Source organism: Hemitrygon akajei, chromosome 3 (genome assembly GCF_048418815.1).
Source record: "Hemitrygon akajei chromosome 3, sHemAka1.3, whole genome shotgun sequence".
In the NCBI taxonomy this organism is placed as follows: Eukaryota; Metazoa; Chordata; class Chondrichthyes; order Myliobatiformes; family Dasyatidae; genus Hemitrygon; species Hemitrygon akajei.
The window spans coordinates 78724883-78749749 of NC_133126.1; the positions used below are offsets into that span (position 1 = coordinate 78724883).

At 38.6% G+C, this 24867-nt stretch overlaps 1 protein-coding gene across 2 annotated transcripts; it reads left to right on the forward strand.

The window, feature by feature from the left end:
* The first annotated feature begins 234 nt into the window (after positions 1–234).
* On the forward strand, positions 235–24548 carry max (myc associated factor X). Of its 2 annotated transcripts, XM_073040200.1 has the most exons (5): positions 235–438; positions 649–675; positions 6487–6594; positions 19052–19175; positions 23368–24548. In XM_073040200.1, the coding sequence occupies exons 1-5, from the start codon at positions 403–405 to the stop codon at positions 23553–23555; spliced, it is 483 nt and encodes a 160-aa protein (XP_072896301.1). In that variant the 5' UTR covers positions 235–402; the 3' UTR covers positions 23556–24548. The 2 variants fall into 2 exon arrangements, with proteins under 2 accessions (XP_072896301.1, XP_072896302.1); XM_073040201.1 differs by lacking the exon at positions 649–675.
* The last annotated feature ends 319 nt before the right edge of the window (positions 24549–24867 follow it).

The window sequence follows — 24867 nt, forward strand, 5'->3', positions numbered from 1 at the left end:
GATCATGGGACAGTCCATCGCGAAGAGGTCCATAAAAACTACATTTCCCTAAATGCTCAACGCTCCGTCCCAACGTAATTTCCGTTACGAATCTCTTGCCTGACAAACCCTGCGCGGAAGAGAACAAGAACAAAGGCTGCTTTTTGGGAAGTGTAGTCCAAAAGCTGGCCGCTCAAGCCGCAGATCGGAGACTGTCAACTACAACTCCCGAAGGGTAGTGCGATCTGCGCGCGTGCGTAGTCGGCCACTAGCAGTGCTGGAGTCACGAGTGGTTTCCGCTGGTTTCTCCTGTGTGTTTATCTCTTCTTCCACGTTCATTAACATTGAGACAGTCTGCGCCTGTGGAGTTTTTAGTTTCAGTTTTAAGGTCGCCGTGTTTGTTATTTTCTGTCTGTAAAAAGCATGAGCGACAATGATGACATCGAGGTGGAGAGCGATGTAAGTCTGGCCGGACTGGTCTCGGCCTTTTTATCGCTGTTGAATTGAACGTGTTGTTTTCTTGTTTTTATTCCCTCCTGATTATATACATTTCTTTTCCTTTCTCTGTAGTTACGGATTTCCCCCCACCCCCTTCTCACCGTTAATTTTTTTTGTAAAGCGCCAGACTCTAGCCCTTTATGATCATTTTGTCACTTGTCTGTTTTTCAGGAAGAACAACCGAGGTTTCAGACAGCGGTACGTAACGGAGGATTAACATAGACCCCGTGTCGACGCTTTGTTTTTTTTCATATTCATATAAAAATTAATCATCCCAAAACAATATGGATTATTGATTTTTTTGTATTTTTTCAAAAAAATCTCTTCCTACCCTTTTCTCTCTTAAGTACAGGATTGATTTTTAATCCTGAGTCTGGCTCGGATGAGGCTCTCTGTAGGAGGCCTTGAGTCCGAGACAGGAACTGGCGATGTGTTAGAGGAAGGCCACTGCTATCTTGCACGGCACGGCTCCTGTTCCTGGGCGATTATCCAACCACAGGCCTCAAGAGAGAAATCGGGTGTATTGTTCACTTTAAAATAAATAATAGCGATTTTTCTAAACATTAAAGCGTACCTACTTTGGGCTCCTTAATCTTTAGGATGAAAGAACCCTCGCTGTCTTAATAATTCTAAAACGTCAGTTTTTTTTAATGTGCTAGTTTTTCCCTAGTTGAAAAATATTCGCCTCCTGTGTGTGTGTGTATATATATATAATGTTCAGAAAATATATATTTGGCCTACAAGCCTCGGCGCCCTTGTGCTGAAGCTAGGCAGATAGATTACTGGAAATAACTTATTTTAATTTTTTCGTTAGTCATTTTAACTCATTGAACCCTACCCACCTTCTTCCTTATCCTGTCAGTATGAAAGGTTTACATACGGTAAACCTGAAAAAAAAGTTTTAAAAGAACTCCTGAAATTCGTCGTGACGCTTTTTCCCCTTCCTCTTTTGCAGTTGTGTAAATGTATTTCATACAGCGTCTTCGGATGACCAGCTGCTGCAAAGGATTCTTATTCGTGTTCTTCAAGAAACATTTTAAAAAGATCAATAACAAATGTAAATAGTTAAGTTAGATGTACGAGGTTTTCTTTTGATTGTGGGTGTATAACACAAAATGGACTCCAGGAAGTTTTGTATAATTGTTGATCAGCTTGCAAAACAGTTTCCTTTTAAAGGGACTTGGCATTAAGTTTCATAAGTTACCTACCTTGGTATGCACTGTCTAAAGAAGTCAGTAAAATTAGCCTGAGTGGTCACAGAACAAAGTAGCTCATTTTGTGATTATACAACATAGTCTATATATTATGTTTGCATTATATCAGACGTATTGCCTATTCCAACTAAGCTCATTGCCAAATGGTTTTCTGACTTCTGAGCATTGATAATTGTGTGTATATGGTGCCCAATTGTAGGCAACTGGGAATGTCTTGATTTAGTAGATGAGCCTTAATCTCTGCTGTCACATCTGTAAATTCAGCTTGAGTGTCAACAGCACTGAAACTTTTGGAAGAGCCTGCAATCTTGATTTGCTGAAAAGAAATGCATTGAGATGACTTTGCTTTTTAGAGTAAAAGTGGGGAAATTTTTTGTGTATTGCCACCCACTAATGAGTTAAACTTTATTGGTAATTAATATTTAAATACCGAGAGAGGGTAATTTTGACCTAAAGGGTAGAAATGGGAATTGAAAACTTAAATGTTCACTTCTGACTGCAAAATAGAAAAATTAAGGATTGCTTTTTAATTTGAATAATAGCCAAAAATTGTGACCTTAGTGTGAATGTATACCTTTCAGTTTATGGAGTGAAATAAATTATGCAATCCAAATAAAATAGAAAGTGTTTTAAACACGGCTATACCAGGGATGTTTATAACCTTAAATGGTTTGTAAATTAATTGCAGACTGTACTCCCTTTATTACATTTTATTTCCCTAATTCCAAACCATTTTGAACATTATATAAATTATAGTGGGAATGTCTGCATGCTCATAGATGTTACTGCATTCGATTCCAGCTATTAGATTTTTAAAGAAAATCTTGGTATCAGATTCACTCAGACAAATGTTTCCCAATTTAATGTGCTTAATCTGCAACAGAATTTTCTATGCTAATCAAATGAGGCAATTTACACCCTTTAGCAATGTTCAAATTTGGCTGTAGATAGAGGATTTGCATTGATGTGGTTGTATGCTGAGCTCTGTTGGTTTGTTAGATGAAAATTCATGGGAGCTTCTTTAGGAGAGAATTTGCTGACTTTTTTTTGACTAGCGTAACTTTTAAATGTTTATACATATCTTTTTGGAACACGAGGGGTAATCATGTCTGACCACCCTCTTTCTCTCCCCAGCCCCTTTCCACATACCATTTAGGCAGATTGTTCATTGACTTTGATTCTCTCAGAGCCAAAATCCAATGTTTTGTACATCCACAGTCCTCTGGAATGGTCAATTCCAAATGGTCACTACTCTCTGAATGATTTAACGTCTCAAACTTATGTAGCTGAATTTGAAGATGGAATTTTTGCAGAAAATTTGAAATTAAAACAGATATTGCTAGTAATACTCAGTAGGTCAAGCAATATCTGTGAAAAGAGAAAAAGTCAGATGAAGGAACCTGAAACTGTTTTGAGTGTTTCCGGCATTTCCTGTTTTGTGGCTGACCCTGTATTCTGAGACCTGGCCTGGTTATACATATGCCATTCATTTAGTAAGACTTTCAGCATTTACTCTGATCCCGTAAAGAGTTTTGTGTTTTCTCAAAATGGTTGGATTCCCCCTCAGTCTTCCAATTATGAATTTACTTGTTCTTTATCTGCATTTTTTGGAAGCTTTGCTTTCCTACTACATAACAAGCATGTGCAAGCTCAAAAGTTAATTAGTTGCTGAATTGTCTCTTCTGTGCCATTAAAATCTTGAGGGGGAAGTTGTTGGTAAAGTGGGGAGAACAAAATAGTGTTACTGTAGACAGGTACTTGATCATCAGTGTGACAACCTGTTTCAGGCTGTGTGATGGTGAAAACACTATCAGTAATTCCTAGAAACAATGATTTCACTACCTCAAAGTGAATTTCTGCATGTTGTTAAATTTAGATACTAAAACTGTAGGGCTCAAGATTTGGCATCATTAGAGTTGAAAACAGGCTATCCAGAAATAAAAAAATTACCTCTTGTGGGGGTGTGACTTACTTACTAATTATCTCCATTGTGGTTGAGTTCACAAATTGTAAAGTCATTACAACTTTTTTCTTAAGAGTAAGTCAGCTCAATTTTTGCATTTAATATTTTTTATTCAGCAGTCCCTTAGTGTATCACTAAACTCCAAAAGGAAATTTTCAAATGCCAAGATTCAAAATTTAAATTCTGCAATTATCATAGGTATTGAAGTTAATTATACTGGGCAGAAATGCTTAAAACTACTCTGTCAGGATTTTTTCATTCTATTATTGCAATATCCGCTCTTTTATTACAAAAGAACTTGCGTTAGAGTTGCAGTATCACCCTCCCACCCCCCATACTTTGGGCCAGAATTTATTTATTTCAATCTGAAGTGATGTTATTTGAGCTAAGTGTAGATCAGTTGGTAACCAAATTTAAATCATTTTCATGATCTAGATAAATAAGCAAACTTTGCTTGTAGCTACCTGTTTGAATTTCTAGAGTTGCTGTAATTGTGGAAAGATGGGATAATTTTAGCTTACCATTCTTTTCAGTCATGTTTCTTATGAATACCAAGTGTTCTTTTATGCCTGTTGATCACAATCTTAGGCGATGCCTGTATTTTAATCACCTGTACTCAATTGAGGTGATGAAAGCATACCGATGATGCTATGGGGAAGAGAGTCCCGTGATTGTAATCTGTGAATGATAAAGAATACTGTGTGTATTTCCAAATTAAGATGCTGTATGACTTGGATTTGGTGTTGATATCTCTTGTTTAAATGTGAGAGATGGTGCAGTGTATCTTGTACTCAGTCATGGTATGGTAATGTGTGAATACCAGAAGTGGTAGATGGTGTGCCAATCAAGCTGTGTTGTCCAGGATAACATTGAAGTAGTGTTGTTGGCCGTGTCTGAGCTTTAAGAAGTATGGCGAGTGGCTTGCCACGTATTTACTTGATCTCTCTGCTGCTCCTAAAGCCACAAAGTTTATGCGGCTGCTGCAGTTAAGTTTCTGGTCATTACTGGTGTGGAGGATGTTAATCTGAAGATTTAGCAATGTTAATGCTGAATTTCAGATAGAAGTGGTTGGATTATCTCGTTGGAGTTGGTCACTGTTAGCACCTGTGTTGGGAATATTACTTGGGACTCAGCAAATAGCTGAATATTATGTTGGTAGAGGCCATGTGGAGATAGGGCCTGCCACACGATTGGAAGGTTTGTAAGCAGAATTCGGATCTATGCAGTCTATCTGGGTGATGTAGCTGACAATGGTTAAGCCAGGCATGCTGCCCTGACAAACTCTTGCAAGTGTCCTGGGGTTAAGACAGCGTTCTTTCTGCCATTACTTTTCATCTTTCCACAAATAATTCAGGTCACTTGAAAACATTTCTCCCTAGTTTGCAATGATTTCAGTTTTACAAAGCAATCTTGATGATTCGAGGGACAACATGCCAATTTGATTATCACTCTGGCCTTAGCTGTAGAATTCAGCTGATGTACTTGCCAGTACTATTACCCAAGGCAGCATATTTCAATTACACTTCACTGTCTTTATTAAAAAAAACGCTAACTTTCCCTGCACATCTACTTTGAACTTCACCTCTCTCACTTTAGATATGTGTCTTCAAGTATTAAGCATTTCAACAACGGGAAAAAGATTCTGGCTTTCTACTCTTATCTGTGCATCTCATAACCTTACAGACCTCTCTATCAGATCTCCCCTGAGCTTCTGCTGCTCCAAAGAAAACAGCCTACGTTTGTCCAACGTCTCCTTGTAGCACATGCTCTCTGATTCAGGCAGCATCCTGATAAACCTCTTCTGCACCCTCTACAAAGCGTTGTCACCCTTGCAATGATGGAGCAACCAGAACTTAATGCCCTGCTCCAGATATGGCCTAACTGGAGTTTTATAAAGCTGCAACATAACTTCCTGACTCTTGAACTCAGTTCCTTGACTAATAAATGCAAGCATGCCATATACTTTCTTTATCAGCTTTCTGTTCTGTTGTAAAAATGTGGCATTAGTAAGTTGTCTATTAACAAGTGTCACTTCATATTAATGCACCATAACTCCTGCTATCACTAGATAGATTGGAACAGTACTTGGGAAGGTTTGGTTAGCTCTGTTTGTCAGCAGTGTACACATTTCCCACAAAGCTAGACATTCAGCTTATCAGGCATCTTGGCTGTTTGAATTCTGATGGTCGTGATAATCTGATTCTGGAGAAAAGGGGATACACAATCTTTTTTTTCCCCCACTCTGCTGTGTTTAAGTACAGAGAAAATAAATAAACATCAAGTTCTAACACGATGGTACTTGGACTGTTGAACTTAGTTACTTGAAATCGGCTATCTTTCTAGCTTTTCTTTTGTATGGGCACTGCAATGTTAAATTATCCTTAATTATTTTTCACAACTTGGATTTCAGTACAATTTTGAAGACAGGATAAACAGGATTTGAGCCTGTATTTTCCAAAAGTTTGAATAATTGAAATTGAGTCTTGTAAGGAAAAAAAAATCTTTGGACTCCTAGACATGTCTAGGATGTCAAGATGTCGATGGTTTAGTGGGGCTGGTAGAAGCTTAAAACCCAAACTACAAGTGTGATTTTAGGATCTTGTGACATTAGTTTAAATAATGCCACTTGTGAGTCAATCTGATCAAAATAATTTGGAATGTTGCCAATTCTAAATATTGTCAAAGCATACTGAAATCCATTGAATTTTGGCTTATACTTGTTTGAAAATCAAATCTTGAATGTTGCTTAGCTGCATAAAATTGTATTAGTAAAATACATTTTGAGATCGATTACATTAAGGTATGCTTTAAAGAATGAAAATTGTCTTTCAGGCAGACAAGCGAGCACACCACAATGCATTGGAGCGTAAGCGCAGAGATCACATTAAAGACAGCTTTCACAGTTTACGTGATTCCGTACCATCACTCCAGGGTGAAAAGGTTTGTGTTCCACAACTTTATTTTCACCACTAGTGTTTGTATTATGCAAAATGTTTTTTAAAATAAAGTAGTTGATGTGTTAGTTTTGAGTGAGGAGAGAATATTTTTTACATCTCCGGCCTAGTAGATGTTGCACTAAGATGAAGCATGAGATTGCTGTGGCACGGCAAAGGTCTAATCTGCCTCCACAACCACCTTGCTAAAGAACTATGAATATGAATTGTGAGATTTCTCCACTTGTCCTATCATTTATTATGTAGTCCCATTGTTTAGCCAAAATCAGTCATCTCAATCAGGTTTTCATAGCAGTGGGAGACAGTGGGGATAATCTGTCTCTATCTGTTAAATGCTTATATTGGCATGCGTCTCTCAGCCTCTGACAGCCGAGTCCAGCTCCTGGCCTTTTCATGTGGCTTAGCTACTGAGCCCCGTGAAGCCATTTCTACTGGCAGGAGAAAGGGCAAAGGTTGGATTACTGGCACCTTAAACCCAGTCGCTTCTGGTAGATGGGACATAAGCCATGGTTGGCAGCTCATCTACGAGAAGGAAAACTCTGATCTCAAACCTCCACTGCTGTGTGACTGTACCCTCTCAAGGGGAAAGCTTTGGGAGTAAACTCTGAGGGGGTGAGGGGGGGGGGGGGGGAAGAATCAGAATCCAAACTGGTGTCCCTAAGACAGTCTTGTGTTGAGTTTGGCACTGACTGGCAAGTTCTGTGACGCTGCTGGTGTTGTTCCTTTGGATTCATCAGTTGTATGGAGAGGGGGAGCCTGATACACAGACAACAGCTTGCTTTCCATTTTGCACTGCCCCAGGATGCGTATCATGTGGACAGCTAGGAAGCAACATCTATGGTCAACCCCAGCAAATGGAGGGCCTAATATTCACCTTATACCTCTGGACAGAATTCTACCTGGTCCACTAGTAGATTCCTATAGCCAAGAATCACACTCTCCTGTCAGTTTTGATGTCATCTTCAAATTGGCTAATAATGACTCCCACATTTTAGTCCAAGTCACTTCAATATACACAAGAAGCAAGGAAAACTCTGAGTCTTACAGAATCCCCGGGGCACTAAAATTCACAATCCCCAATCCTCTGGCACCAAGTCAATCTCTCGTACAACCTACACACACAAAATGCTGGTGGAACACAGCAGGCCAGGCAGCATCTATAAGGAGAAGCACTGTCGACATTTCGGGCCGAGACCCTTTGTCTCGCACAACCTACTACTTTCCTCTAGATCTTTTGAGCCTCTACCCTCAATCAACTTGCCATCAAATTATCAAATTTGCTGTTGCATATCAAGCACATCAAATGAGACATGTAAATGGAAGTAATGGACAATCATACATAATCTTTTATCAGAATTGATTAATTGGCTGACCAGTGTTAATGAAGTTTCTTTGTTCCTTGTTAACGTAACAGTTCAAGATTAGGCATTCAGCTTTATTTGCCATTTCAACAGATCACGTCTGATATTTTAAATCAATTCCACTTCCTTGCATTGACTTTCTAGTTCTTGATTTCCTTAATTACAATGTCTTTCCATTCATGTTTAATATAATTAGTGATTAGCCTGCTGCCATAGCCCTCTGGGCAGAGAATTCCAAAGTTTCACATCTCTGGTAGAAGAAATATCATCTTATCTCTGTCCAAATGGAGAATCATAATCAGTCATTCACTGTAAGAACGTTGCATGTTCCAGTGAGATCATTCTTGCATAGTTTGCATATTTTATTTGCTTAACAAACATGCCACCTTTGGAATCTGGTGAACTCTGCCGCCCTCCCTTTATTACTGGTGTATCCTTGCATAAGGAGATCAGTTTTCAAAATGAAGTCTACTCGGGGCACTAAATAATGAGGCATAATGATGGCTCTAAACAGCTGATTGATTGCACTAGACAACTCTTTTTTTAATACGTGTTACTTCCTCAGAATTTTTTTTTGCTTATGATAGATCTCTTGAAGCTGAACACAAATAACTTCAGACGACTTGGAATTTGAAAAAACAAGAAATTAACTTTTATTGCATATAATGCATTTAATTGCATAACAGTGCTGACACTTTTCAATAGTTCAACTAAGTTAAAAATGTTTTGCTGATAACTGGTTTGCACTCAGTGTCTGAGGCTTCTCACTTAAATGTCCAACGATTGGTGCAGGTCAGTGGGATTAGGCAGAAAAATGGTTCGGCACAGCCAAGAGAGGCCAAAAGGCCTGTAATGTTCTATGGTTCTATAATCAGCCAGCATTGATAGATTGCAATTGCCCTGATACAGGTTCTCCATGACCACAATGTCCTGCTGAAACTTTTCACCATAACTGGCACTGACAGCACCAAGATTTGCAGGGAAGAAGTCTAAATGGGAATGCAGAAAATGAATCTTTAGTGACATGTTGCACTTCTTGGTTTTGTATGCTTGAAGCGTGTTGTCAATCAGCTGCACGTAGCTTGTTGCTCCGTAATTGCCTAGAAAATTTACAACTTCCTTGAATGCCTTCCATGTGATTTTCTCCAGTCCCCTAGAAGTTTGAATTGCCTGTCTTTGATGACTTGTTTGATTTATGGACCTACGAAAATGCCTTCCTTAATCTTGACATCAGTTATTCTGGGAAACATCTATCTCAAATATTGAAATCCTTCACAGAGATTTTTGTGTCTAGTGACAGCAGATTCTATCTTTGCAGAGTGGAACCCAGTAATTCTGCTTTTGCCTTTGACAAACCCAAGTCTCTGACCATGTCATTTTACTCTGAGTTAGTAGAGGAGGTTCATTCAATATAAAGGGTCCAAAACCTGTATCGGTATCAGTATTGTTTTCCATTCCTGACTCATGCATCTTCACCTGTTTCCTCTAGACTCCATGTCCTGTTTTTCTAAACCCTGTCCTGCCATGTAGCATGCCCCTTGCCTAAACATGCCCAGCTATGCCTGGACAGGATTGAAAACTTCTTCAGCTTACATTATGGGCAACATTTTAACTGACTCAAATTATGAATTGAAATAACAAATGTAATTTCAAATTAATTAATTTTCTATTTAAAAATAAAAAGATGCATAGTAGGGAAACTTCATGGTGATTTTCATGATCAGCAGCCCAAAATCACAAGATATACCCAAAAGTATTCAGGAAGCAAAACCTTTGTTGTCCAGTGTTATTTTTGAAATTGCCTAAGCTTGGAACTAGTAGCCAAAATAAAAGAGGTCATTTTTGCTGTTTAAAATGGATTAAAAGATAGATAATCAAAAATAAGACAGCAATGATTTGGTTGATCAACATGTTGACATCCACCCCCAACCCTCCCCTGTATTTATGAGAAAAGGAGTAAATTATTATAGATTCTATAAGAACAATGATTCGTTTACATATTCATCTTGCGAAGCATTTTGGACTGCCCGGAGATGTCTTATATAAGAGCATACATGAGGGCAAGTAAGAAGATACCTTTTTCATAAGTTCAAAGATGAGGAATATCTTTGAACTTAGGGTTTATAAATAATGATGTATTCTAAATCTTGAAAAACTATATTTGTCAAATAAAATTATACATGATTTTTCTGTTTCTAGATTATTACTAAAGAAACAATATTTTAATGAGAAATAGTTTTGTGGCATTTCCATAGGTTTTAATAATTGAAAATGAAAATAGTGAAATTGTAAATTGGGGTCTTTAAACTGAAATGGCGACTCTTACCAGACCTGGAGAAAGCTTCCAGAATTTCCTGTTTTTAAGTTGTATCCTAATTCGCTGTTTGGTAATCGGATATTAGAGTTGCGCAGGCTTTCTTCCTGCATGCTGACAATTTGATTGTTTATGATGTATTCCTGTCAGCTAGAATATTACCCCGGTATTCACAAAAGGAATGTCATTATTTCTACCTCTATCCCACCCCATTCAACCTGCCATTCAGTTTATTTGCAAAACGTACTTTTTTTAAAGCAATAAAAGAAGTTTGGAGAAGAGAAACTGTTTAAAGCTCTTCAGTTACAAAACATTTTTACTTTTACAAAAATGGAAGTAGAGGGAGGCTTCTGTTAGAATTGAGAGTTTTGTTTTAATTGCTTGAAAGGAATTTGTGTCATTATGGAAGTCCATTGTGCAAATAGATTGTGGATGGAACACAGTTCTAAAAAAATATATAAATCAAGAAAACGATGTAGTTTTTAATGACTCAGATTTCTTGCTGAACTGGTTCCAGGATGGCAAGACTTGAGGCAGTATAGAGCTCCAATGATTATAAGTAGCAGCTACACCGAGAGGTCTGACAGGCTGGATGCACTGAAGTTATTTCTGGTGAGAACTAAAACCAGGAGTCACAGCCCCAGTTTATAGAACAAGATGTTTACAGCTGAACTAGGGAAAAGTTTCCAAAATTAGGGGTCATGAGCTGAATGTATACTGGCAACATATTTCTTGACACAAGGCATTAAGAGCTATGAGAAGAGAGAGGGAAATGGTATTGAGGATCAGTCATGAATTCTTTGAATCGTGGAGTAGAATCAGGTTTATTATCATGTGTCATGAAATTTGTTAACTTAGTGGCAGTTCAATGCAATACATAATATAGACAAAAAAATAATCAATTATAGCATACGTATATTGAAGAGATGAAAAATCATGCAAAAATTATGTATATTAAGAAAGTGAGGTTGTGTTCACAGGTTCAATGTCCATTTAGGAATCGGAGGGTAGAGTGGAAGAAGCTGTTCCTGAATCGCTGAGTTATGCCTTCAGGCTTCTGTACCTCCTACCTGATAGTAGCAATGAGAAAAGGGCATGCCCTGGGTGTTGGGGGTCTTTAATAATGGACGCTACTTTTCTGAGACACCGCTCCTTGGAGGATGTCCTGGGATACTTTGTAGGCTAGTACCCAATTTACGACCCTAGTACCCAATTTACGACCCTCTGTAGCTTCTCTGCAGTAGCTCTCTTCCCCCCCCACCCCGTACCAGACAGTGATGCAGCCTGTCAGAATGCTCTCCATGGTATATTTACAGAAGTTTTTGAGTGTTTTTGTTGACATACCAAATCTCTTCAAACTCCTAATGAAGTATAGTTGCTGTCTTGCCTTCTTTGTAGCTGCATTGATATGTTGGGTCCAGGTTAGGTCCTCAGAGATCTTGACACCCAGGAATTTGAAGCTGCTCACTCTCTCCACTTCTGATCCCTCTATGAGGATTGGTATTTGTTCCTTCATCTTGCCCTTCCTGAAGTCCACAATCAGCTCTTTCATCTAACTGACGTTAAGTGCAAGGTTGTCATATGACCTAGAGCTGCTGTTATTTTTCTACGTTTCTATAAATTGCACTGGCTGCGTAGTAAACCATGCCAGACTTAGTAGCTGTCAAGGACTGGATGTTTGTGAATATCTAACTGGCATTTTGCTTTTTATTGTATTAGTTGTCAGTAATACGCAGTGTATTGGGCAGTAGTGTGGAGAAAGGAAAGGGAGTTAAGTTAATCATTGACAGTATCTTTTTTTTTGCTTTTGAATCATTTTAAGTTGTATATAAATGTATTTAAATTAATTCAGGTTAAATCAAATTTTTGTAATGCTTTCTGTTCAAATGATTTGGTTTGTTGTAGTTGAACCAGATCTAAACCATAGTATTTCCTAAGGCTGTCCCGAACTTTGCAAAGTTATGTAGATAAATGTCTGCAGTTTCATGCAAGACTGCTGGCTTTAGTAGAAAATTGATATATTTTAAATTTAGATTTTTAAAAAATTGTTTAGACAATATTTTGTAACTGGTGTTTGATGCGCAAGTTAAAATGAGAATTAATTTTGGGTTCCTATTTTAGTTTAATTTGATGTGTCGTTATTGAAGGGTACGGGTAATTATGTAGTACAGTATCATTTACTTGTTAGCATGTAGGATACATATGACCAGGTGAAATCTTTAATTTTGCTTTCTTTGCCATTGTTCTTGCATCACAGTTTTATTAGTCAATTATGTTTTTTTGGTTGTACTTAAGTTGCATAATTGTCTAATGGAGCTTTCGTAACATCTAATTATAAAAGGACCAGAAGTATCTAGTGGAAAGGAAGTACAGGCAGGATGCTTAACGCTTGGCAGCAGCAGCAGCGACCACAATGTAATTGGAGGGAAAATTATCTTGACCTGTGGGGCAACACTGTATTTCTGATAGAAATTTGGTTAAATCAAAGTGCCCTTGAAAGGGGCATCTAAGTGTCAGTCAAATTGATGTGTTGCAGTTGTTTCTGAGCTGGATTGGGTGAGGATGGTGGATTTTAATTTCTTTATGCATAATAGTGAACAACAATACTGTGTAAAAGTCTTGAGCACATGTAAAAGATTGTGTAAAGCAAAGATGTTCTCAAAGATAATGAAATTAAAAGTTTCTGAATGTCAAAACTATAAACAGCAGTAAAACAGTTTTTTTAAAAAAAGAACTAAAATCAATTTTTGTTGTGACCATCCTTTGCCTTTAAAACTGCATCATTTCTCTTTGGTACACGGTCATGCAGTTTTATGAGAAAATCAGCCAGTAGGTTGTTCTAAGCATCTTGGAGAACTTCCCAAAGTTCTTCTGCAGACTTCGGCTGTCTTGCTTGCTTCTGTCTCTCCAGGTAATCCCAGATAACCTTCACAATGTTGAGATAGATCATGGCTCTGGCGGTCATACCATCTGTTGCAGAACTACTTGTTCTTTATGACCGTGGCCACATGTTTGGGGTCATTGTCCTGCTGCAGGATGAAGTTGGGACTGATCAGATACCTCCCTGATGGTATTTTATTATGTGACAGATGAGTATCTGCTTGTACTTTTTCATTGAGGGTTCCATTAATTCTGGCCAGATCACCAACTCCTTTTGCAGAACTGTAGCCCCAAATCTGAATGCAATCTCCGCTATGCTTTGCTGTTGGCTGCAGACTCCTTGTAGCACTTTCCAGCTCTTCTGCAAACAAACTTCCTGTTTGAGCCACAAATTTTAATTTTTGACTCGTCAGACCAAAGCACTTGATGCTGTTGTCAGCACCCCAGTCCTTGTGTTTTATGTGTACCTGAATCTCTTGGCTTTGCTTCCACTTCAGTGGAATGGCTTTTTGGCAGCAACTCATTCATGAAGACCACTTCTGACTATAGAGGGGTAGATGTGTGTTCCAGTGGTTTCTGTGAGTTCAGAGCTGATAGTAGTGCTGAAGTACTTCCAATTTAAAAAGGGTGTCAGTTTGATGTATCTCTTATCTGCTGTACAGGTGTCTTCCCCCCTCCCCACAAAGGTAGAGCGTTCCTATGAAACCTTTCTTCAGCTGAAATGGCGTAAAGCGAAGAACCATTAATTAATATGGGAAACATTTTCGTAAAAGCGAAAATCCTCTTTGTAATGAGAAAACAGGTTACTAATGTAGGTCTTTTGTAAAAGCGAAGTGACGTAAAGCAAACATTCATAAAGCGGGGGACTCCTGTACTCAGTTTCTATAGCCATCCACTGTGTTTCTGGTCCTCTACCTTGCCCGTGTTTCTTTGTGCTTCTTCAGAAGAGCTTGGACAGCACAATTTGAAACTCCTGTCGAGCTTGGGAGAGACCTCGCTGATCCAGGATGACCACTTTGTCTTATTGCTATTTTTCCTTCTGCCATGATATAAGAATTTATGATTTTAAGGTTAAACTCACAACTGCCACACCCTTGGTTGTCCTTCAGCCAGTTTGATTCCTTCTAAACCCGTTTCTGTTTCATTTTCTTTAATTCATGATGCCATTGATCATTGGCACCTGCTTCCCTTGGTTTAATCACTCACTGGCCTAGATTCCTACAGAGTAATGAAGTTTTTATTTGAAATGTGGTCTATTACTTAATGTTTAATGAAATACAAAATATTCTGTAACGTTTAATTTTTTGCAAAATGATTGAAAATCTGAAATTTGTTCTTTTCTTCTGACACTAATGCAGAAGAAGACAAACATCCAAAACAAAATGTATATAAAAATCAAGGAGGCCTAGCCCAAGCCTTCTGCACCATACTGTAGATGGGTTTTTCAACAACCCAGCAGTTTCATGCCTACTGTGCTGTGAATAACAATTTCTAATTCCAGGTTTGTTTAACTTAATTTAAATTTCTCAGATGCCATATTCAGATTTGATTTTATCACTCTGAATGAGCTCTTGATTTCTGATGCAGTAATTTAACCTCTATTCTGCCACATTTTAAATTGGTATTTAAGTTCCTTTGCTCTGTGGGCAACATCATGCAGTTTTACAGACTAAAAGACATGGCAGTGGAATTAGCCATTCAGCCCATTGAGTCTGCTCCATCAGTTGTTCATGGTTAATCCCTTTCTATCTCAACCCTATTCTACCACCTTCTCCCTGTAACCTTTCATGCCCTGGCTTATCAACAATATATTAACCTCCACCTTAAATACACCCAATGACCTGGCCTCCACAGCTGCCCGTGGCAACAAATTTCCCAGATTAACCACCCTCTGGCTAAAGAAATTTCTCCTGCTAGAGTTCTAAATGGACCTCCTTCCATTGAGGTCATGCCCTCTGATTCTAGACTCCCCCACTATAGGAAACATCCTCTCCACATCTCAACATTCGGTAGGTTTTAATGAAATCCCCATCTTTCTTCTAAGTATATGATAATATTGCATTTGCCTTCCTCACCACCAACTCAACTCTCAAATTAACCTTGCACGAGGACACCAAGTCACTTTGCACCTCGGATTTTTTGAAATTTCTCCTAGCTTAGAAAATAGTCAACACTTTTATTCTTCCTATCAAAGTGCATGACCACACTGTATTCCATTGGTTACTTCTTTGCCCTTTCTCATAATCTGTTTAAGTCCTTCTGTAGCCTCCCTGCTTCCTTTACACTACCTGTCCTTCCACCTATCGTCCTCAAATTTGGCCACAAAGCCATCAATTCCATCATTCAAATAATTAACATACAACGTAAAAAGAAGCAGTCCCAACACCAACTTAGTAGAACACCACTAGTCACTGGCAGCCATTCAGAAAAGGCTCCCTTTATTCCCACTCTTTGCCTGCTGCCTATCAGCCAATGTTCTATCTATGCTGGTATCTTTCCTGTAATACCATGGGCTCTTATCTTGCTAAGCAACCTCTTATGTAGACCTTTTCAAAGGACTTCTGAAAATCCAAATACACAACGTCCACTGATTCTCCTTTGTCTATCTGCTTGTTATTTCCTCAAAGAATTTCAACAGATTTGTAAGGCAAGATTTCCTTAAAGAAACCATGCTGATTTTGGCTATTTTACCATGTGCCTCCAAGAACACCAAAACCTCATCCTTAACAATCGACTCCAACATCTTCCTAACCACTAGCCTATAATTTCTTCTGCCTCTCTTCCTTGAAGAGCGAAGTGACACTTACAGTTTTCCAGTCTTCTGGAACCATCCAACAGCTAGTGATTCTTGAAAAGTTATTACTAATGCCTCCACTTCAGCTACCTCTTTCGGAACCCTGGAGTGTAGTCCTTCTGGTCCATCTTATATACCTTCAGACCTTTCAGCTTCCCATGATTCTTCCTAGTCATAGTAACTGCACACACTTCTGACCTCTGACACCTGAACTTCAGGCATACTGTTAATGCATCATACCGAGAAGATTGACGTGAAAAACTTGTTAAATTCGTCCACCATTTCCTTGTTCTCTATTACTATCTCTCCAGTGTTATTTTCCAGTGGTCCGATGTCCACTCTCGCCTCTCTTTAACTCTTTATATATCTGGAAAGAAAAACTTCTGGTATCCTTTTTGATATTATTGGCTTGCTTATGGAATTGATGGCTTTATGGCAAAGTTTGTGGATGATACAAAGATAGGTGGAGGGGTGGATAGTGCTGAGGAAGCAATGCAGCAGGACTTAGATTGGAAGAATGGACAAAAAAGTGGCAGATGGAATACAGTTCTGGGAAGTGTATGATGATGCATTTTGGTAAAAGGAACAATAGTGCGGACTATTATCCAAATGGGGAGAAAGTTCAAACGTCAGAGGTGCAGAGGGACTTGGCCTCGTGCAAGACTCCCAGAAGATTAATTTACAGGTTGTTTGTGGTAAAGGAGGCAAATGCAAAGTTGGCATGTATTTCAAGAGGAATAGAATATAAAAGCAAGGAGATAATGCTGAGTCTTTATAAGACACTAGTCAAGCCGCACTTGGAGTATTGTCAACAGTTTTGGGGCCCCATATCTCAGAAAGGATGTGTTGTCATTGGAGAGTGTCTAGCGGAGGTTCACGAGGATGAATCCAGGAATGAAAGGATTAACGTGAGGAGTGTTTGGCAGCTTTGGGCCTGTATTTATTGTAATTTAGAAGAATGTGGCGGGGGGGGGGGGGGGGATCTTATTGAAACCTACTGAATGTTGAAAGATCTAGATAGGGTGAATGGATAGAATCTTTCATATGGTGGGGGTATCCAGAACTAGAGGGTACAGCCTCAAAATTGAGGGGTGACCCTTTAGAACAGAGATGAGATTTTTTTTTAGCGAGAGAGTAGTAAATTTGTGGAATGCCCTGCCCCAGACTTGCGGTGGAGGCCAAGTCTGTGTGTACAGTCGGCCCTCCTTATCTGCAGGGGATTGGTTCCGAGACCCCCCACGGATGCTCAAGTCCCTTATTTAACCTGAATCAGTGCGGTGGTCTTTAGGATCCAGCGGAACCCCAGATTTTATTTAATATGTTCAGAGCGGAGGGCATTGGGACCCGGCGTGGCTGTGAATCCGCGGTGTTTCTGTTCACGAAAATAATCACGATCATGATTGAAAATAAGGTGGAAGTAATAAAGGGATCGGAAAGAGGTGAAACACCATCAGTCATTGGAAAAGCGTTAGGCTACAGTCGGTCAACGATCGGAACAATTTTAAAGGAGTGTGTGAAAGGTCCTGCCCCGACGAAAGCTACGATTATTACTAAGCAACACAGTGGTTTAATTTTTGGGTTTTTGATCCACCACATCAACCCGGCATGGTGGAGAGCGCACTCGATAGCGATCTGTCAGTAGATCGAATTCGGGAACTTTCCGAGCCTGGCGCTGAAACATACGTTTTAAAGTGTTTTATATGCATAGAAAGGTAAAATATATACTATATACGAATGCAAATGTTTGACTAACTGACGCTGAATAATACCGGATGTATCTGTTCTGACTTAATTAGTAAGAGAATTTCCGATTTTTTTCGATCCCGATCCACGATAACTCACGCACATCCTCCCGTATACTTTAAATCATCTCTAGATTACTTATAATACCTAATACAATGTAAATGCTATGTAAAGCAGTTGTTATACTGCATTGTTTAGGGAATAATGACAAGAAAAAAAGTCTGTATGTGCTCGAACAACAAGTGCTGGAAGAGCACTAACCGGGTTTTCGCGATTTGCAGTTGGTTGAATTTGCAGATGCAGAATTCGCGGGTAAGGAGGGCCGACTATTTAAGGCATAAGTTGATTGTTTCCTGATTGGTCAGAGCATCAAAGGATATGGTGAGAAGGCAGGTGTATGGGGTTGAGTGGGATCAGCCATGATGGAATGGCAGAGCAGACTTGATGGGTTGAATGGCCTAATTCTGCTCCTGTATGTTATGGTCATACCTTGATCTTTTCCCTCTTTGTGGCTTTTTAAGTTGCCTTGTTGGATTTTAAAAGCTTCCCAGTTCTCTAACTTTGTATTGTACATACAGCACTGAGCTTAAGTTTTTTTTGGTCTCAGAATCAAACGTTAGGACTGTATGAGAAAGCGAATTTGAGTTGCATGATGAACTGTGATTTTTAAAGAATAACTTAAGTTTGATTGGCTGTAAGGCCTACTATTTGTTAATTTATATTTTTAAGCTTTATCCTCATGTTTTTATTACATATGATCATTTAAGCATTAGTATTGTTTTCTTTCCTTGGGTAAGCTCAATTTTTAAATTGCTTTGTTGTTATCACATGTACAATGAGGTAATATGGAAATTATACCTCATTCCATCCATACATACAGAACATTTCATCACGTCACATCAGTGCGATAGGTGGTACAAGGGAAAAGCAAATTGCAGGGTAAAGTGTTACACTAATAGAGTGCAGGGCAGGTAGACAATAATGTGCAAGAACATAATGAGATAAATTGTGAAGTCAAAAGTCCATCTTATTGTAGGAGACCATTCAGCAGTCTTGTCACAGCTGGATAGGTGTTCTTGAGCCTTGTGATACATGAATTCAAGATTTTGTATTTTCTGGAGAGATGTTTTTTGGCTTAAACCAAGTAATCCTTATGTGACCCATTACAGACTTAATCACCTGTGTGGTTTGAGTCATGGGATTTTAATGTACTTCTAAAATCTGACCAATAAAATTTAATATGTTTGGTTTGGTAATCGAATTATCTTGAAATTCTCCATGACTTTTTGTTGCTTGAAGGAATGAAGAGTTCAGTAATAATTTTGTACTTCCCTAAAACTTTATTCAATAGGCATCCCGTGCCCAAATCTTGGATAAAGCTACAGAATATATTCAGTATATGAGGCGGAAAAACCACACACATCAACAGGATATTGATGACCTGAAGCGACAGAATACTCTGCTTGAGCAGCAAGGTAAGGGTGTATTATATTGAGTTTTATTTTGAGTAAAGGGGGATTTTTTGTTATAGTTTGATTCCACAGTATGGAAATTGTCTAAAATCTTTTCTTTCTGCCTATTGCACTGTCTTCTGCAGATAAAATTTAAGACTGTAGTTAATACCGGTCTTCATAGGAAAGACTTATCAATAACTAAACAGAAGACAGTTTTTAAAGTAATGAAATAAGTGATTAGCAGTTCTGCAACAGCAGTAAAAGATAGGACTAATTTTACTTGTGGCTCCTCCAATTAATGTAATGAGCAAGGCTTCTGAAGATGCTTATTAATCCTACTTTGTACTGTTCAAGGGTACAAGTTGCAGGTTTGTGTGTCTAAGGGAGATTGGATGGGAGGGGGAATTGCATTTGGAATTTGAAGGTCATTAGTGCAAATTTCCTTCATGTTAAACAAACCACAGAAAAGGGATTGTGAGCTCTGAGTGAGGATTTAATCAATAGAGTTTGTGGACCAATAAATATTCGCATGCAGTGTGTAGAAAAAAATTGGACCTGTCTCTGAATAAAGGGTATTTTCCAACCATTACAGGTTGAAGCAGAGGCTTCGAACTGTTTCAATATACATATTGAAAAAGGAAATAGTTGCCTCAATAAAGCACTGGCTTCAGTTTTTATCTATATGTACAGTTACTTGCACTAATACCTACTAAGATGAAGACCCAGGGTGTGTTTAGTCATTAATTGTGCAGAAAAATGAAGCAAAATATTTGCTGATTGTCAGTTGTACATCAAATCATGTGATAATCTGTATAAAACACACCTCATCTGTTTTAGTGCTGTAACTGAAATAACGTCTACGTGGCTTCATAAAACAGAAGCCATTCAGCTGCTTAATCTGACGGTCCCCAACTACTGGGCCGCAAGGAAACGATATGAGTTAGCTGCACCTTTCTTCCTGTCTCGCCCACTGTTGAACTTGATCGCAAGCAAGGTCATTACGCATGCGAAGTCATCAGTCATCTAAACGCAGTGATACCCTCGCGCCAGGGATCACTGGTTGGCCTCGGGTTTCTACTGGGCTGGAGCACGGACAGATGGGCGCCACCTCTAAACCTGTTTAGCACACCGAATGTTCATGGGGAACCCGATGCTAAAATATTCACAGACGACCTAATTTGGGCACAGGGTTTCGTAAATAGCAGAGGAGCTACCTCGCTGCGATGTACTGAAAGTCATCCCCTGAGCCAAACTTTTGTCGGCCGATAGATCCTACCTACAAGGGTGGCGGGTACATGCCCTGTCGCACTCCTTACTCGGTCGGTCGATTTCTCCGGACTGCAACCGCTACGGCCTCCGGTACACGGACCTCCAGCCCTTACCTTGTCCTCTCACTGGTGTGTTGAAATAATTTTATATGTTCATGCAAAGAAAATACGTGCTGTGTGTTTAATATCCAATCGTTACTTAGTGTTATGATGCTATTGACTTATAAGTGAGCTATAATTGACTTATCACTATGTTCATGTGAGGAAAATATGTGCTGTGTGTTTAATAATTTAGATAAACCCTTTTAGAAATGAAATTGAGTGTATTAGCCATTTATAAGTGACTTATAGTTGACTCATCACCTATATTCCGGTCGTGATTAACACCGGCCCCCCCCCCCACCCCCCCAGGCCGGTTCGCAATAATATTGTCAATATTAAACCGGTCCACGGTGCAAAAAAGGTTGGTGACCCCTGGCTTAAGCTTTCAACATGGTGCTGACTGTAGCCAGAAATCACAACACTGGAAACTGAATCATTGCTTTATGTTTGGAAAATACTTTGCTGTAGTCAAGCGTTGTTAGCAAATTATCATTTGAAATCCAAATATGTAAATCAAAATATATCAGAAAATGTCAGTCAAATGTTCTTGTGGCCATTAAAGTAATACAAAAGTAACCTCAAGTGCCAAGTAAATAAATTGGCTTATGATTGATGCCTACAGATTTAGTATGCATGCTTGCATCCATCCACCTTCCCCTCTACCCAACTTAGTCTTTGTCTTCCATCCTTGTGAATGGAAATTATAAATGGTTCTTCATTGGTGGTCTCTTTGTAATCTGAAATTTTAATTGCATCTTAACTGCAGACACAGTTTACATCCCATAGAATAATTAGTAAAACCTGCAGCTGTAACTTATCAGGTATTAACCGCATTGTGGCTGTAGAATTACAATGGTATTTACCCAACTGCATCAGAATGCCAAAGGAACCCGATAAATACTTGTCATCTATTACTTTAATCTTGCTGTATAGAGATATGCAGTGCAAAATTGAATGACTTTTAAAAACCCAGTAGGCTTTTAGAGGCTGTTTTATTGATTCAATTGAAGTTCAAGATGTGAAATGAATATCCACTACATTTTTAATTTATTTCCTATCCTTTCATATTCCTGTTATAGTTACACGTACAATGTTGTAGTGCGCACTGGAATAATATCACTCAAATTTGAGAGTATTTTGAGCATATAGTGGATGTAGCACATACAAGCACGTTCCCCGATATGGAATAGGGTTAGAGGAATTAGTGAACATTATATGCAACTACTGTCTATTTTCTTATTTTGTCTTTGGGCATGAGTGATTTAAAACATTTGAGACTCCCTTAGTTTCACTTCACATTGTTGTAGAATTTGCCTGTCTGGAGTTTGCTCAACATGGTGCTTTCCTATAGTAAACAGTGGGAATTTATTTCAGAGTGTGTCAGTGTACAGAATCAATGTAGCAAATAACCCAGGAACTTTAAATTGGTGAAAATGCTTTTGAGTTTTCTAAGGTTGCCTTGGAAGTTCCTAAGCTTCAAGGTAGTTAATGGAAGAAGGTAAAGTTGGTACTCAAGATTGGGTTTTAATTGTGAGGGATGCAGATTTCAACAGTGAGCAATATTACCTGGAGGAAATGGATTGAGAGCAGCTGTTAGATCTCATAAATGGGAGTTGTTTAAAAGCGAAGAGTTCAGAATCAGCATATCTATGTAAGAATAAGAAGCAAAGATGGTAAATTTAAGGAACCATGGTTATAAAGGATATTCAGGGTTTGATTATGGAATAAGAAGCTTGTCATGTATTGGATGTCAAGTTATTTGATGCTTTTGAGGCATGCAGGAGAGAAAAACAGGAGTATAGAAAATGACCATGAAGTAAGGTTAAAGAGAATTCTTAGCTCTGGATCATGTGTGTAGCAGGAAGGACTGTTATTTATAAACAAGCGTGAATAAGTCTCCAGGGCCTGTCTGGATCTATCTTGAGATCCTTAGAAGCAACAACTAAAATTGTAAGGGCGCTGATGCAGATTTTTCCATAATTTGCCATTGGTGCTGTACAGACTGGAGTGGGGTGAACAGTTAATGTCTCCTTGTTTAAAAGGGGCAAGAGTGGTAAACCTGGGAACTGCAGGCCAGGAAAATGCTAAAGATTTTGAGTGACAGCATTTTGTTTTCATTTGGAAAGCCGAGTACTGATTAGGAGGAGTCAGCATGTAGATCATTTCACACAAACTAGCATTGGTAGACTTGGTTTATGTGAACTTACAAGATTTCTGAAAAGGTTCTGCATACATTTGGCTGGTCATAATGATAAGGCAAGGGGGATCTGAGGCATGTTAGCAAACTGGATCTGGACTACTAATTGGAAGCAGAGAGCAGTAAGAATTTTCCCTAGTATATGCTCAATGTTGTAACAATACTCATTGTGCTTTCTCTTCCTGCAATAGTTATGAGTGTACATATAAATTGGGTTTAGGAGTAGAAGTAGACTACATAGTCTCAAGTCTACTCTGCCTTTCAGTAAAATCAGCCTGATCTGATCATCTTAACTCATTTTTTTCAAAACTGTCAGACTAAAATGAAGTGTGATCTGATCTGTCAAACATGAAATCCATAATATTACTAGCTATGTAATGGGTGGTTGTTCTATCAAGAATATTGGGAAGAAGGCAGGAGATTGGGGCTGAAGGGAAATAATGGATCAATCATGATGAAATGAAGGAGTAGACTCAATAGGCAAATGGTCTTAATATTATTTGGCCTTGTCATTGAAGCGGATTCCAAGAATATGTATGAGATCAATTCAGATGTATGGAGTTAAAGTTGACTGTAGCACAGGGTTTCACTGTGTAGTAAATGAGTTGTTCTTTCATTATCTCATGGTCTTTCCTTTCTCTTACAGTACGTGCATTGGAAAAGGCACGGGCAGCTGCTCAGCTACAAGCAAATTTTTCATCTTCTGACAGCAGTTTGTACACCAACCCCAAGGGCAGTGCAGTTTCTGCCTTTGATGGGGGCTCTGACTCAACTTCAGAGTCAGAAACTGAAGAACCCCAGACCAGAAAGAAACTGCGAATGGAGCCAAGCTGAGCCTGTTTGGGCAATAAACTGGCTGGCTTTTACTAGGGATTCTTGTGTATAGCTTTACTTTTCAATTTGTCTTCTGTCAGACCCCTTTGTGCTAAAAAGATTATAACAAGATGCTCTTAAATGGATAGCATCTTCTTTCATCAGTGGAAGGGCTCTCTGCTCTTCCTCGAAGTTACAACATGGCAGCTGTCAAACTATTACGGACTCTTACCTGCTGTTAAAGGAACTTTGCAGCAGTTCTTAAGACTTGTTCACTTATGGCACCCAGTGGAAAATGACTAGTCTTGAAATTGAATACTATTGAAAGAATAAGGAAGCAAGGCACATGTTATTTGACATGTTGTTAATCTGTAGGTTTGTAGACTTCAACCTGCTTTTACTTATATGACTAGTTTTTAAATCTTGCTTTGAGAGCCTTTTGCCTTTATTCAATTATGACATAAGTTCAGTAAAACTTGACTTTTTAGTCAAGTTGCATTTCATTTTTCTAAATGTCTTGCAGATTAAAGTACTCAAATATTCTGTGCCTTGAGTTGCTTTTTATGTGACTACAAAAAAATGATGGAACAGCTTAAGTAGCCCTAGAGGAATATTTGATACTGAAATGTCAACTGTCAGTACAACTGAAAAGGGTATGTTAAGTTCATGTTTTAGCAGCAACTGAAATAATTGTATTTAAGCCTGTCTGCAAAATACAATGTACAAAATTAAATTGATTTATAAAACTGCTAATTATTGTTTGAACAATCAGCTGGCTGCCAGTTACCATTCAGGCTGTGTCAGGGGTGTGTGTACATTTGTCTGGGTCTGCCTTCTCAATTACTGGTCTAAGCTTAAACTAGGTTGTAGTATTGTGTAGAATTGTCTTTCTTGTTATTTGATTCCATTCCATGGAAATTACAGGTATGTTGTACATACTGCCAAGAAATGTCTTGCAAGTTGAGGCTGACCTTTACTATAAGACTATAAATAAAAACTATTTTATCCTTGTTATTTTGCCTACAGCTCTTTTACTTTTAATTAAGCTAAGTTAGGCTATTTCAAAGATTATTTATCAAAGTATATAATTCTGAAATTGTTCTTCTCCGGACATCCAAGAAACCAAAGAATGGCAGCACAATCATCAACCCCCAAATCCCCCTCCCCACACAAAAAGTGAACAAAAGCTGAACAGGCACATCAAACCCACATTTTAACAATAGTGTACAGAAGTCTGAGTTGCCTTTGATGCTGAATGTTTCAGACTGAATCAGTGAGTTATAACAGCTATTTTGTTGAGTATTTTTATCATTAATTGTTTCAAAAAGTGTAA